Source organism: Cryptomeria japonica, chromosome 9 (genome assembly GCF_030272615.1).
Source record: "Cryptomeria japonica chromosome 9, Sugi_1.0, whole genome shotgun sequence".
NCBI classification, from domain to species: domain Eukaryota; kingdom Viridiplantae; phylum Streptophyta; class Pinopsida; order Cupressales; family Cupressaceae; genus Cryptomeria; species Cryptomeria japonica.
The window spans coordinates 569,977,352-569,992,368 of record NC_081413.1 but is presented as its reverse complement, the minus strand read 5'-3'; the positions used below and the strand labels follow the sequence as shown (position 1 = coordinate 569,992,368).

Genomic DNA, 15,017 nt, shown 5'->3' with positions numbered 1-15,017 from the left:
TATCAGAATGATTAACATATCCACCTTCCCTACAAATACGTACATCACTTGTCAAATAATGGATTTATAAATAAAAATGGTAGCATAGTCTATATATTTATTGGACAAATGCATTTAGCCCGCAGCCAAGAAAATCAGAATAAATTGACAAAAATCATGTCAATCTGGGAAGATACCGATAAAACAAATTACAATTTACAACATTTACATCCACAATCTACACAACAGAATAAATAATTGTTTGAAGACAATTCAAGAACCTTAACATTAAACAGAACAAGAGTCGTCAGTTACAGGGCTTACATAAATATAAAAGGTGTTAAACTTGAAGCATCCTAAAAATGCTACTACAATATTATAAAATGCATGTAAAAATTAGATATGTAAATTCTCGTCATAGACCCTTCATTGCCAGAAATCCAATTTTAAATTCTGTCAAAATTCCTGGTGAAAATCCACAAACCTTACTCATCTGCAGAGTTGGATGTGTGTGCAGGGTATTTCCAAAGCACATCTGCCCAAGTGCTCTGACCTTCAGTTACTTCCTTTACTACAGAAGCTACCTCTTCCACTGAGACTCGTATTTGATCTTTTGAGTCCCTCTCTCTAATTGTTACTGTAGTTTCATAATCAACAGTTATTGCAAATGGCACACCTAACTCGTCTGTTCTTGCATATCTCTTCCCAATGGAGGTACCTGTCATATCTATTTTATGTGATATACCCACTGCAGTCAATGATTTAGAAATGAGTTGTGCTGTTGCCTCATATTTCTCATTTTGAACAAGGGGGAAGACAGTGCATTTTATTGGTGCTATTAATGGTGGAAAACGAAAAACATTTAATTGCTCATCCCCACCCTTGTTTGATCTTTGATAAAAGCAGTGCTCAAAAAGGCAGTAGATAATTCTACCAATACCAAAGGACGGTTCAATCACAGAAGGTGTGAAAATTCTTTGATATTCTTTTTTAATTTCTTTGGATATGGATACCATGTTCTTTGTAAGAGTGACAGTTTGGCCTAGAGTGCACACTTCAAATGGTGCCTGTCCTTCAGATTCCAGCCTTGCTTTAAGATCCATAGCTTCTACCTCATTCATGGCCTGCCATTGAATTTTCCACAGCTCACAGCCATCAGCAAAAGTCAAACAAAATCAAACAGTAGTACAATGGGAAAGGATGAAATGATAAGGTAGATAAGGACGTAATTAAGAGTTCAAAGAAAAACAAAATCAATTTAAACATGCCAGCCAAGGAAAATCAGAATAGGGAAGAAGAAATTTATTTTCTAATACAATACATAAAAGCCGTTAGATAGCAAAAAGAAGAGGAAAGAGACTATCAAATTCACCTCCAAAGCTTCAACAATCATTTTCTGATTCTTCTTGAATGCCAACCCCAACTCCCTCTTTGCTGGAATTATAACTAATTTCTGCACAAAGACAGCCACTAGAAATTCTTAGAATTTTTTGTGCGAAGCACAATAGGTATGGCATTGCATTGCTATCACTCACCTCTACCATCCTGGGTTCTGCGTATGTTTCATGAGCCACAAGAGGCACGCCACTTTTTTCCTGTTTCATTAAAGTTTTAAAAAATCAAATGTATTACATCTCATGCTAAACTTTTTAATTTCCAAAATTTATGGCAATACTCAAAATTTGCACTGCTCCTTACAGTGTGAGCCTTCAAATCATAGGCAGATCTGTCTGCAAGACCAACACATTCAATCCATCCATATGAACATTCTATTTCTGCATCCCAACAATCACAAGCATAATGAGCCATTTCATTCTGTAAATGCTGCCGAAAACGAAGGCGTTCTTTTTCAATTCCCAGAGTTGTCAAAAACAAGAAAGTTCTTCCAATGAAGTAACCCAGTGTCTCATTGTTGATAGTGCCCTGAAAATGAGAAAATAGGTTAGTAATAAAAATAGCATTTTAAGCATGTCCTGCAAGGACAAACTAAATTTTATGTACAAAGCATTTATCTAAGCTTAACTAAAAAGAACATCAGCTAAAGTTGGAAATACAAGATGCAAATGGACTGTGAAAAAAAGCTAACCTTTGCAACTGCATCACCAAGACGAAGCTTCACAGGTTGTTTTAAGGCCATTTGCTCTTCTCTAGAATAGATTAGAAATTCCAAATCAGCAACATTTTTAAACTTGGAATGAGATTTATCATCAGGATTCACAAAGTGTTCAATCTCAGCAAGGGTAAACTCTCTAACTCTCAAAAGCCCTTGGCGAGGGGATATCTGCAAGACGTATAGTCACCAATAATTGAAATGCTTTTATGTAATGCACAATATCATGCAATTTGACTACACAAAATAATACCAACACTGTGATAACATATGAGGCTGCTTTTATAAATAATTTGGAGGATAGTTATAATAACCTCATTTCTGAAAGCCTGACCAATCTGAGCAGCTGCAAATGGAAGCTTATTTCCATTGTAATAATACAGGTCCTTGAAATTTACAAATATACCTTGTGCAGTCTCTGGACGCAAATAACTGCAGCAAAAATCACAAAGCAAGCATACAAACCTTGAGAACTCGCAATTTTTTAAGAAAAAGGAAGTAAAACAAAAATAAATTAATCCAAAACTCCTATGTTTCACCAATGTTCGTATAATCCATGCATGCAAAGCACATATAACATAATTACAAATCCAAAAATGTATACTTCAATGTGGATGCAATCATAGTGATTGCTTACCCTGGACTAGCACCTGAAGGCCCTATGGACGTTGCAAACATAAGATTGAATGGATATGGATCTGAAAGGGGGTTATTCGTATCTGGAGCAGTTATACCATATTCTTTAATCTTTTGTCCCAAAACTTCAGCAGATAACTCATCCAGAACAGCCAGCACTTGTTTCAGTTCATTTACCTTCTCTACTGGCAATAATGGATCCTTCTCAAGTTTTTCCTTACAGTAATCCTTAAGCAAGTGATCTGCCCGATAACACATGCCTGATTTCTCATCTTTCACCATTAGATCTGTGAATTTGTCAACATGCCCAGATGCTTTAAGCACTTCCTCCGGTGTAACACATGGACAATCAACCTCCAACATGTTCTCTTCTAAAGCAAAGTGCTGCAAAAAAACACGAAATAGTTGCTTTCCACTTTTTAGTTTGCACATTATAAATTTTCAATAAATGTACAAAATTCAATAGCAAGAATCTATAGGCTTCAAACCAAGGCAATTTCACACTATTGTGCAGTCGAAATTCCAGAAACTCTTCCAATAATGCAGTAGTACAAACATAGTCTAAAACCTTTAATGTTTGAGATACTTCATGGAGATAATGCAGAGCAGTAATTTCCATGTCAGGAACAGAATTTTGGCTAAAGTTTAAACAGTCATAGCACGCGGGCTTTATGAGGCATATAACTAAGAGTGGAGTCAACCGGAACCTGTATTCTGAAATAGAATCTCAAAAGTTTAAATTGATTAAGTTCTGAATAAAGCATGAATCAAAAAGAACATGTCAACTAAAACAGAATCCCTAAATTGGATTTACCTAAGTTATGGTTCATAAATAAAACTCTCAAAAGGAACATGTAGAATAGAACGGAATCCCTATAATCACATTTATATAGTTTATAACTTAAGTGCAAGAGCCTCTAAAACAAAGAAATGAATAAGCACAACGACTACCAAATAATAGTCGTTAATGCTTATAGAACAAATAAAACTAAGAACAAAAGTACCTACACTGAAGTCTGTGTAAGTAACCTACTACATTAAAAAGGTTCCAATCATTTGACATGAAGTATTTGCTGGAACAAACAAAAATTGTCGGAGAGAAATATAACAGAATGCAAAATAGACATTATTTTTAACATTACTATGGCAATTATTTTTAACATTACTATGGCAAACATTGTTAAAGACGAAGACAATACTCATCAAAAACAAGAAGTGAAGCCACAAAAGAATCTTTAAAAAGAATGAACACTTCCTAGCAAATTGCTCGGAATAAAATTGAAACCAACTGCAGCAAACCCAGAAGGAGCCACACCATATGAACAATTAAGCCTATAATGTGAACATATATATGATAAAGAAAAACTTCTAAAAAACAAATAGTCAATTGAAATTAATAGAAAAATACTTTCACTTTTTATCATGATAGGTTGCTTCCCAGATTTGTGCCTGGTATCATTTTCTCTAACCAATTTGAAAGCGACCGAGCATGTCAGTTTGTAAGAACCAAATAAGGAATTGGTTACCCTGTTGAACATTTCTGATAAAACTTTTGCCAGAAGCCTTAGCTAACAGATTGAATAGAAGTCTATCCAAGATTAGTAGAGAGATAAGCAGGGTTAGTAGATGGCAGATGTAATCTTGGTTATTGAAGGGGACTAAATGGCTTAGGACTGTTGGTAAAAACATGTGTATAGCTTTAATAGAGTCTGTGAAAGCCTATGCCAAGATGGAATGGTCTATTATTGTAAGGATGCCAAGGACCCTTGGATTTAGAAAGAGCTTTTGTACAGAGGCAACGGTTCCTTTGCAAGATGCCTCTAGCCATGTAGAAGTTAAAAAAATGAACTCATTAATTTTTTGAACTGCAAATATCTATTGGCAGGTGTGTCCCTTTTAGAACCTTAAGTAAAATAGATTTCCCTCCCTAATGAAGATAATCAAGTGACACCCAACTTGTTGATGATACTCCACTTTTTTCAGTATTGAGGAGGATCGTAATGAATTAAACAGGCTTGATATTCATTACGTTAATCCATGTTCAAATTTTGCTATTCATAGATCAATGTTGTTGGAATGGGAGAATAAATTGCTCAACTGAGCATCAGGAAAGAGTTGGATTTTGGGTTGGTCCTAATAAGGTGGTCCAATCCTTCCTCTAGAAAAATGACAGTGAAATTTTGAGAAAATGAGCAAAAATGTTACTAAATGATAAGGCCTATTGCTCTCCAGACTAGGCAATTTCACATTTCTTAAAAGGTTTTATCCTCATATAGCTAGTTTTATGCTTTATGCTGGTTGTTAAACTGTGTACATGTTGATTAATTAGACAAAATGTTTAGACTTTCTCTAGTCAAATGGCAATCCAGTAGAAAGAGGCACGCAGTTGCTTGCGATATATGTAGCCACCCTAGGAAGTTGCTCATCCTGGACTTTAGATCTCAAACTTCTGAGGACCACTTTAATTGTGAAATGGACTCTGCTATCCCTGGAATAGTGTTGTTGTCAAGTGGGACCCTCACCCTTCTCGACACCCTAACCTCTCCGGTGGTGCTCTCACTAACAGTAAATTTCAAATTTCAAATTTCAACTTTGAACTTTTGCACCCAAATTTGGGGCCTTCGGTCTATTAACAATCCAGTATCAAATCTATCCATGGGCCATTGAAAAGGATAGTTTTAGCTTTTGGAAATTCAAGTTTGTGAATTTGGCTCTGTAGCCAGCTACCAAAGGACGAAACCCCTGAGGCAGAAGTCATTTTTGAGGTGGGACCATTTCAGCCATTGCAGCAAGCACAGCATTTATTCTGTTTGTGGATCTGCAGGTGAAGAGAGGTGAATTGTTTGGGGTGAAACAAGAGGAGATTACCATCATCCAAGAGCAAATCATTCGTTGTGGCTCAGATACACATACTAATGCGAGGGCGCCACATTTTGAATCTGAAACTAGCAGCAGGCCTAACAACTTTTATTGCCTGATCAGAACAGAAATCACAGGTTAGATCTCACCTGTAGGTGATAGCAGCAAGTTCAGGTTGAAATACAGCTACACTATAGAGATCTCACAAACCCTGAGTGATTAGGGTACCTGTGGCACAGTTGGTTACCACAATTAGAGAAAGAGAGAGGGTCATCTCAATACCCTAGGGCTGTGGAATTCAGCATCCAGCAGCAGGTACAACCTTGGAGGACATCACGGTGTTCAGCCTGAGCACCAGGCTAAGGTTTCCAAACAAGTGTGAAAAAGAATGCATTGATCCTCTAGGCGACTTCATCAACAGGCTGGGCTTTCAGTAAACCTCTCCTTTTCAAAGGGCTGTGTAACAGCCAACTCATAAGAGCTGTAACCTCATACTGACATAAAAAAATTTCAAATGAAACCTATTTTCTGCAGATTATTCTACTGCTGTGCATTATTCTATGACTACAAACTTTGTCACCGTGTGTTGTGAATCCGTTTAAGTGAACTGAGTGCTGCTGATTACTTAGATTGTTGTTTGTGGTGGGTTTATTTGTAATAGCCCAGTAATCTGAGTTCGATTTCAATAGTCCTTAAAACCCTAGCGATATAACACTTCTAAACAATTATATGACAAACTTGCCATCTCCCAAGAGATTTTTTTAAATTGAATAAAAGATTCTGTTGTCAATTCATTTAAAATATGGTAAGATAGGCCTTTTGTTCTGTTCTCATCTTGTCTTGAGCCTATAAAATCCTAAATCAGGCGGTTGTTCTTTTATCAGAAATTTGTTGTTGGCATTATTATTGCTAAGTGCGGTATTTATGCCATTTCATGTTAGGTGGTGATGCTGACAAATCATTTCCTCATGTTGTTTGTTGCTGTCCTTTTGCCAAGGTTGCTTGGAAAGTTTTCCTTATTGCTTGGCCTAAATTTGCACCCCAACCCCTAAAAAAATTTGCATTCACTTTGGCATTATTAGTGTGAAAAACATGTTCTCACTTTCGATAGAAAGCTATTTCCTGTAATGTCGACAAAAAAAATTGGCTCTTACAAAGAAAGAGAAATTAAGATGTGTTCCAAACTAAAAGAAGGATACTTACTAACTTCATCATACATCACTGTATTGTGTGTGGATGTCCAAGTTGAAGCCTGGTTACAGATCCCAGAGTCCAGATTGAGGAGGTTCCTCAACAGAGATCCCATGCAAATTTGCCCCAACCATCTTTGGAACGCTGGCGAATTCCCACGAGTTGCACCTGTATTTAACTGGACTCACTATGTTTTGATCAAGGAAAAGGTAAAATTGATGACAAGAGTTGGACTTGGAACGCACTACAAAACAATAATATTGAATAATAGAAATCAGTTACTAAGCAAGGCAGATGTGAAGGAGACATAAGTGATACTAGAACTAGTAATGGTCTTGGTGGAGAGAATTCAACTGGTCATGGAAGCAGCGGTGATAATAACGTTGTCTTTTTGTTGCACCCCTTCAAGCAGTGGATGAACTTAAAACAAAACAAAATGCAACTCGAGAGCGACTGGAATTTCAAATCTCCTCTATTTCTAATCGTGCCAAAGGGCCATGGGAGGAAGACAACTCAGATTGTACCCTCACTTTAGATCCTTCACTTGTCAATTACCCTCTTCTTGCTCCTGTCTATGAGAGTTCGTATCCTGCCTGGGTTGAGAAATTAGTGGAAGAGCATGCAAGTGGTATTATAGGGCAATTATAGGACACCACCGATAGGCTTGATGCTAAAGAGATGACAAGAAAACAAATTAAATGACACGGAGAGACCTAATTGCAGAGCGCAGCATCAAGATGATGGCAATTCTCACTTGTGACTTCCTTGTTCCTTCGTTCTTTCAGACGATGTCTTCCAAAGTTGATCGAGTTCTGTGATAAAATATTTGTTAATGACCATAAGGATGTCGCTAAGGTTTTGACATTCTGGTTCTGTGCTGCATCTTGAGGGTTTGGACAGAATTTACTTAAAACTTTCCAATGTTTTGATTTTTCTTTCATAGAAATATATCATCTTTTGTAGATTTATTTTCCAGTATATTAAAAATAAACATATAAATAAAACCCTCTTGAGTGTTGAGGGATCAATGTTCTGCTCATGGAACAAGGGCAATGATGCATTAGAGAAAATGAGAAACCAACCTGTCGCCAATAAGAAATGACATTGGCTTTAACAGCACAACCGGGAGGACCGTAATCATACAATCCAGCAACTCCTCTGTAAATTTTGAAGGATGGGATATAAAAGAGCCTCCTTTCGAGTGTATTGTTGACGGCCTGACGGAAGGCCTCTTTGCTGAGAGAGGCAGCGTCGCCCTCGACGGAGAGTTTAGCCTGCAACTCTTGCAACTCGAGCTTAAGATTTTTCAAATCATTAACGGCCTTCTCAATATCTTCCTGGGGCAACTTCGCTGCTTTCATTGCCCGGACTGCATCGCCCTGCTTCTCCACCATGATCTGCTTCTCCCTCGCTACAATCCTTACCTTTTCCACCTCCATTACTCCTCGAATCCCAAAACGCCTCTGGATATTCTTTGAGGCTAAAACTGCAGATGGCCTTGGAATAACGCGGACGCTCTGCCAAAATGCTTTCATATATTGGATTACAACTCGCTTGAAATCAATGGGAGAATATAAAATTTACAGCTGGATTTCTTTTTTTAAATAAAATTGGTGATTGATTAGGGTTTAAATGAGATGCGGTACTTAGGCATCGAATTTCCATTAGCTGTGGGGCATGGCTGGATCCCACCAATGTAATAAGCAACACAATAAATGAAAAGAGATAACGACCATGCCCCACCAATGTAATAAGCAACACAATAAATGAAAAGAGATAACGAAGAATTAGGGTTTTATATTTTTTGGAGCGTTTTTCAAGTTGATGGCAAACTTACCAGTTCCTGCCGCGGAAAAATAGTGTCCGTTCGTTTCGAGAGAGGTGATTGAAATGAAATGGAGGATTTTAATAACATTTACAAGGTCAAAGCAGCCTATGGACTCACGGAGAGCTTATAAAATTAGGGCACCACGATCTAATCTGCATATAACCTCTTCTCAAGATCTGTTTTTCTGCAATGAATTTTTATTAAAAGTTCATCTTTCAATAGATCTTGATTTTTGTTTGTTTATTGTTTCTGCTTTAACATAGATTAATAGTGAATATGTAATTTTTTTAATAAAAAATAAAAAAATTGTTTGCTAAAATATTTTTTTGTTTTATGGTGTTCTTGATGTATTAGCAGTGTGAAATGATTATTGTAAGGTCAAAAATATTAATCACAATTGTGTATTAATACATGAATCACCTACAAATAAGAGACACAATGCGTCAATAAAACAATTTGAAATTTATTGTGACGTTGTAGATATTTGCATAAAAAGAGTTGAAGATGAACAAATAGTACTTAGCATGATGTTGTTTGTGCAACAAAGATTTCAATGGATAAATACATAACTTCAAATCAACTATTCATTCATTTATAGAGATTCAAAAACAACTAAAAGAAAACTTTCATAACTTCAAATCAACTATTCATTCATTTATAGAGATTCAAAAACAACTAAAAGAAAACTTCTAAATCGAGAAGATAATCAAGCAGAGGAATTGAGAGGGATGGAAAGAGAGAAGGGGGGAAGAGTGGGGGGGAGAGAAGGGGGTAAGGGGATAGAGATAGGAGATATGTAAAGGTAAGGAGCCAGAGATAGTAGATATATAGAGGTGAGGAGGTAGAAAGAGTATCTAATGGGTAGTAGTGTTAAGATCATTGATTTATGTATATTTGAACATACTTATTTTGTATTGACTTTTGGAAATTGTGAAATGGATATTTGAACATTTGATTTCTTTCAATTAGACGATACTTGTTCGTTTGAATATTTACAAATTGAAACTAAGTTTGGAGCACTTTTGATCAACATTAAAAATATAATATATTGAATATGAACATATAGTTAACTTCAAATCAACTATGCATTCAATTATAGAGATCCAAACACAAATAAAAGAAAACTTTTAAATTAGGAAGATAATCAAGTTGAGGAAGTGAAAGGGATAAAAGAGAGAAGAGAGAGAAGATATATAGAGGTAAGGAGATAGAGATAGGAGATATATAAAGGTAAGGAGATAAAATGGGTAGTGATGTTAAGATCATTGATTTATTTTTATTTGAGCATATTTATTTTCCATTACCTTTTGGAAAGTGTGAAATGGCTATTTGAGCATTTGATCTTCTTTCAATTGGAGGGTACTTGTTCATACGAATATTTACAAATTGAAACTAAGTTTGGAGCACTTTTGGTAAACATTACCCCACAAACATTTAAAATATAACATATGAAGCAAATATAAATATATAGTTTATAATATAAATAATATTTTTTAAATATATTTAATAATTTTTATTATGCTAATTTAAAATAATATATATTATAATAAATAAATATCTTTAATTTAAATAACAAATTTAACTTCAGAATTTTGTTTATTTAATATTCCATATATTTCTAATACTCAATTTTCAAATCCATGAAGGTGGTGTTGAAATGTTGCAATTTTTAAAATGTGATCTATATTATTATTATAAAAAATAATTATAAATTTATTAATAAAATTATATATATATATTCTTAATTAAAATGATAAAATAAAATAAATATAAATATAATACAATATAATATAAAATTGCATAAATTATATTATAAAATATAATAGTTTAAAATTATATAAATTATTATAGGGGTTTGGACCCATTTTTTGTTGTATTGAGTGCAGATTGTTGTGAGTTGTTGACAAGTATGGAGGCTACTTTCACTTTGTACACTACAAGGCAGCAACTGGCGTTTGTGGGAGATGTCACGACCAAGAGACTTAAATGCATTTTCAAGTTCTGCGATGATGCCTTCGTCCAGATGCTGTAAATGTTGTTGGGGGAGAGATTCCTAAAGACAATGCATAAGTGCATAATGAATGTGGACGTGGCGATGATGGTTATGGCTTGGGGCTTGGAACTGGGCAAGCAAAATGACGTTTTGGTTCAAATCATGTGGCAATGTGTAGAGAATGATTGGCTCTGTAGGTTGATGGAGCTTTTCGATATGGCTATACTCAGGGCTTGTTTTGATGCTGGTGAAGGGCTTGACATAGACGAATTTCATGAATTAAGAGAATTGGTCCCTTTCATCTATTGGCCTTTTGGGTTGGACAGGGATGAGCGTAGAGTGGAAACGGCCATTGGATGGGACTCTCTCAAGCTTTATTTGAGAGAAAAAAGTTGGAATCTCAGGGCCCTGCAATTGGTGTTTCTACAAAAAAAAATGGCAGGCATAAGGGCAAGCGGTTGATATTGGGGGAGCAGATGGCAAAGCAGGACAAAAGAGTGAACACTTTCAATGAAGTTGATGTGGGTGGTGGTGGTTGGAGCAATGTAGGTGAAGGGCCAAGCAAAATCGCTCTAAGTATGCCCTAGTTTTGGAATGTGTGATGTTGTAGAGGATATAGGTACCTGTTTTTTTTCCTTTTTCATTTACAAAGTGGTGTAATTTTAGCCCCAATTTGTTTTGTATTTTGTTAATGTCTCTGGTTTTAAAAGGTTTATGTAATGAAGTTTGTATCTACTAGGGTTCGGGCAGATACAAGATATATAGAGGTAAGGAGATAAAGATAGGAGATATATAAAGGTAAGGATATAAAATTACTAGTGGTGTTAAGATCATTGATTTATCTATATTTGAGAATACTTATTTTCCATTACCTTTTGGAAAGTGTGAAATGGCTATTTGAGCATTTGATCTTCTTTCAATTGGAGGGTACTTGTTCATACGAATATTTACAAATTGAAACTAAGTTTGGAGCACTTTTGGTAAACATTACCCCACAAACATTTAAAATATAACATATGTAGCAAATATAAATATATAGTTTATAATATAAATAATATTTTTTAAATATATTTAATAATTTTTATTATGCTAATTTAAAATAATATATATTATAATAAATAAATATCTTTAATTTAAATAACAAATTTAACTTCAGAATTTTATTCATTTAATATTCCATATATTTCTAATACTCAATTTTCAAATCCATGAAGGTGGTGTTGAAATGTTGCAATTTTTAAAATGTGATCTATATTATTATTTTAAAAAATAATTATAAATGTATTAATAAAATTATATATATATATTCTTAATTATAATTAAAAAATAAAATAAATATAAATATAATACAATATAATATAAAATTGCATAAATTTCATTATAAAATATAATAGTTTAAAATTATATAAATGATTATAGGGGTTTGGACCCATTTTTTGTTGTATTGAGTGCAAGTTGTTGTGAGGTGTTGACAAGTATGGAGGCTCCTTTCACTTTGTACACTACAAGGCAGCAGCTGGCGTTTGTGGGAGATGTCACGGCCAAGAGACTTAAATGCATTTTCAAGTTTTGTGATGATGCCTTCTTCCAGATAATGTAAATGTTGTTGGGGGAGAGCTTCCTAAAGACAGTGCATAAGTACAAAATGAATGTGGACGTGGCGATGATGGTTATGGCTTGGGGCTTGGAACTAGGCGAGCAAAATGACGTTTTGGTTCAAATCATGTGGCAATGTGTAGAGGATGATTGGCTCTGCAGGTTGATGGAGCTTTTGGATATGGCTATACTCAGGGCTTGTTTTGATGTTGGTGAAGGGCTTGACATAGACGAATTTCATGAATTGAGAGAATTGGTCCCTTTCATCTGTTGGCCTTTTGGGTTGGACAGGGATGAGCGCAGAGTGGAAGCGCCCATTGGATGGGACTCTCTCAAGCTTTATTTGAGAGAAAAAAAGTTGGAATCTTAGGGCCCTGCAATTGGTGTTTCTACAAAAAAGAATGGCAGGGGTAAGGGCAAGCGGTTGATATTGGGGGAGCAGATGGCAAAGCGGGACAAAAGAGTGAACGCTCTCAATGAAGTTAATGTGGGTGGTGGTGGTTGGAGCAATGTAGGTGAAGGGCCAAGCAAAATCGCTCTAAGTATGCCCTAGGTTTGGAATGTGTGATGTTGTAGAGGATATAGGTTCCTATTTTTTTTCCTTTTTCATTTACAAAGTGGTGTAATTTTAGCCCCAATTTGTTTTGTATTTTGTTAATGTCTCTGGTTTTAAAAGGTTTATGTAATGAAGTTTGTATCTGCTAGGGTTCAGGCATATTAGGATTATGGTTGTGTTGGTGGAAGGGGTTTCAATTTTGATAAATCTTTGTATGAAGCTCAATTAAATGATATAATTGTGGCTATAGGGGGATGGGTTTGTATGTGGGTGCCTGTTTAATTCAAGCTTTTTGAACATATGAATTGTATCTCTAATATCTATTATTAATAATATGCAAAAAATATTATCGAATATAAATTATATTATAATATCAAATGTACTAATATTAACTAATATTCTATTTGACACATGAGCTATTAATGAGCCTATTCGGGATAATCTAGGTGGTAAGGAGAAAGAGGAAGTAGAATGGATGAAGCCAGATGAAGGTTGGATTAAAATGAATTTTGATGGAGCCTCAAAGGGTAACTCGGGTTTGTTAGGTGCAAGGTATGTAATGTAAGATTGGAATGGAAGCATTATTGCTTTAGGAGCTAAAAAATCAGTCAAGGCAACAAATAATGAGGTCCAGTGTCAAGCCACTATCCTAGTTGTTAAAATGGCAAAGAAATTGGTCGTTGAAAAGCTTCACCTGGAGGAGGATTCATTGATTCTTATTAATGTGATCATCAAAGGGGAGGTGACCACTTGAAGATTGAATAAATTCATTCATTTAATCCATAATTATTTGGTATCATTTAAAAAATTTAATATCACTCACACCATAGGGGTGGTAACATTACGGCAAATGCTTTGTCAAAGCGGGCAATTGCTTTTAATGATGGGCAAAAGGATGAAGTTTGGGAAGATTTTCAAGATCTTATTCTCAGTTTTTAAGGGGATCGCATGCCACCAACTCTCAATTCAATGATGGCAATTTATGTGCATTAAATGTGGGGACCAAACTAAATTATAAATTTGGATGTTTGCCATCTCAAACCTTGCAAAAACTCTTGAGAACAGTGAATGTGAAGGTGGCAATGGGTGACATGGGAAAGATATAGATAGAAGCAAATTTCACTCTAATCACCACGAAGAAAAAATTAGCCTTTCTTGGCCAGGTGATAGAGAAAAGGATGAAAAGTGTGTTTAAATTTGATGAGTCAATTTTTATGCAAATAATAGATATTTTGTTGGGTGAGGTGTTCGTGAGGGTTGACTACCATTACTGTTCCAATATATTTTCTCATTGGTGATGGTGTGGGGTTTGGAACTAGGTGACAAAGAAAAAGTTCTTTGGGTGATGGAGAAATGTGTAAAGGATGAATAGAGGTACAAGATAAAATTATTGCTTGTCATGGCTAGACCAGGGATTAGTTTCATGGCTAGGGATGGGGAATGGTAGCAAGTAGGGGATCTTGAGCCTCCACTTCAGCCCTTTATCTAGTTGGAATGCAATGTTGAACAAAGAAGAGCATCACACTAAAGCTTAGATAGGATGGAGTGCCCTAAAGGAATTTCTACACGAGAAGGAAGCAGAGCTAGCTCTAGCAAGGGATGTGTTAGAGTAAAGGTTTTATTTACTTAATTAATTTAATCATACTGATTAATTAATTACGTCACCTTTTCTTTTTTTACTTAAGCTAAATTTAGGAAGCTTTTTTAGGCATTTAATAATTATTTTATTTCATGCATTCAACCCTTAGGGTTTGCTTTAGAGTTTTGATCTCATCATAATTATTCATTTTGTCAAGTTAATTCAATTTTGATTCTTCTTGCAATTGTCTCCAATTATTCTTGCACTCTCTTGTTTGTAGGGTTTTCTCTTGTACGTGACAGGTATTTGCATGCAGGTGATTATTGGGCAATGTGGAATTCATCAATCATGAAGTCTAACATGGTATCAGAGCTCCAGATCTAATGCACCCTATTTGTCAAATTTGAGATTTTCCTTACAACAAGGTTTTTTGTGCATCTTGGGTCAATTTGAATCTCAAAAATTAGATCTGGGAGGGTTTGAAAATTAAGCTTTTTTTGTGATCCAGGGGGCACCTATTTTTTGGAGCAGTTTCAGCCAAAAAGGACCTCACGGTTGGCTTCCGAAGGGCGTTTCCAATCTTTTTGACATATAACTTGACCTATTTTGGCGTCAGCAGCTTCTGGAGGAAAAATATTGAGGTCTATGTCTACGAATCCATAAGGCACGACCTTCAAAACACAAATTTAA

The 15,017-nt window shown here is 35.3% G+C and overlaps 1 protein-coding gene across 1 annotated transcript; it reads right to left on the bottom strand.

The window, feature by feature from the left end:
* Positions 1 to 230: 230 nt before the first annotated feature.
* LOC131051261 (glycine--tRNA ligase, mitochondrial 1) lies at positions 231 to 8,772 on the bottom strand. The gene is made up of 9 exons (XM_057985695.2): positions 8,613 to 8,772; positions 7,858 to 8,292; positions 2,727 to 3,109; positions 2,404 to 2,521; positions 2,066 to 2,260; positions 1,678 to 1,902; positions 1,515 to 1,574; positions 1,352 to 1,432; positions 231 to 1,103 (listed from the first exon to the last, which is right to left on the bottom strand). Exons 1-9 carry the CDS (start codon positions 8,688 to 8,690, stop codon positions 465 to 467), a joined length of 2,214 nt encoding a protein of 737 aa, XP_057841678.2. The 5' UTR covers positions 8,691 to 8,772; the 3' UTR covers positions 231 to 464.
* Positions 8,773 to 15,017: the final 6,245 nt, after the last annotated feature.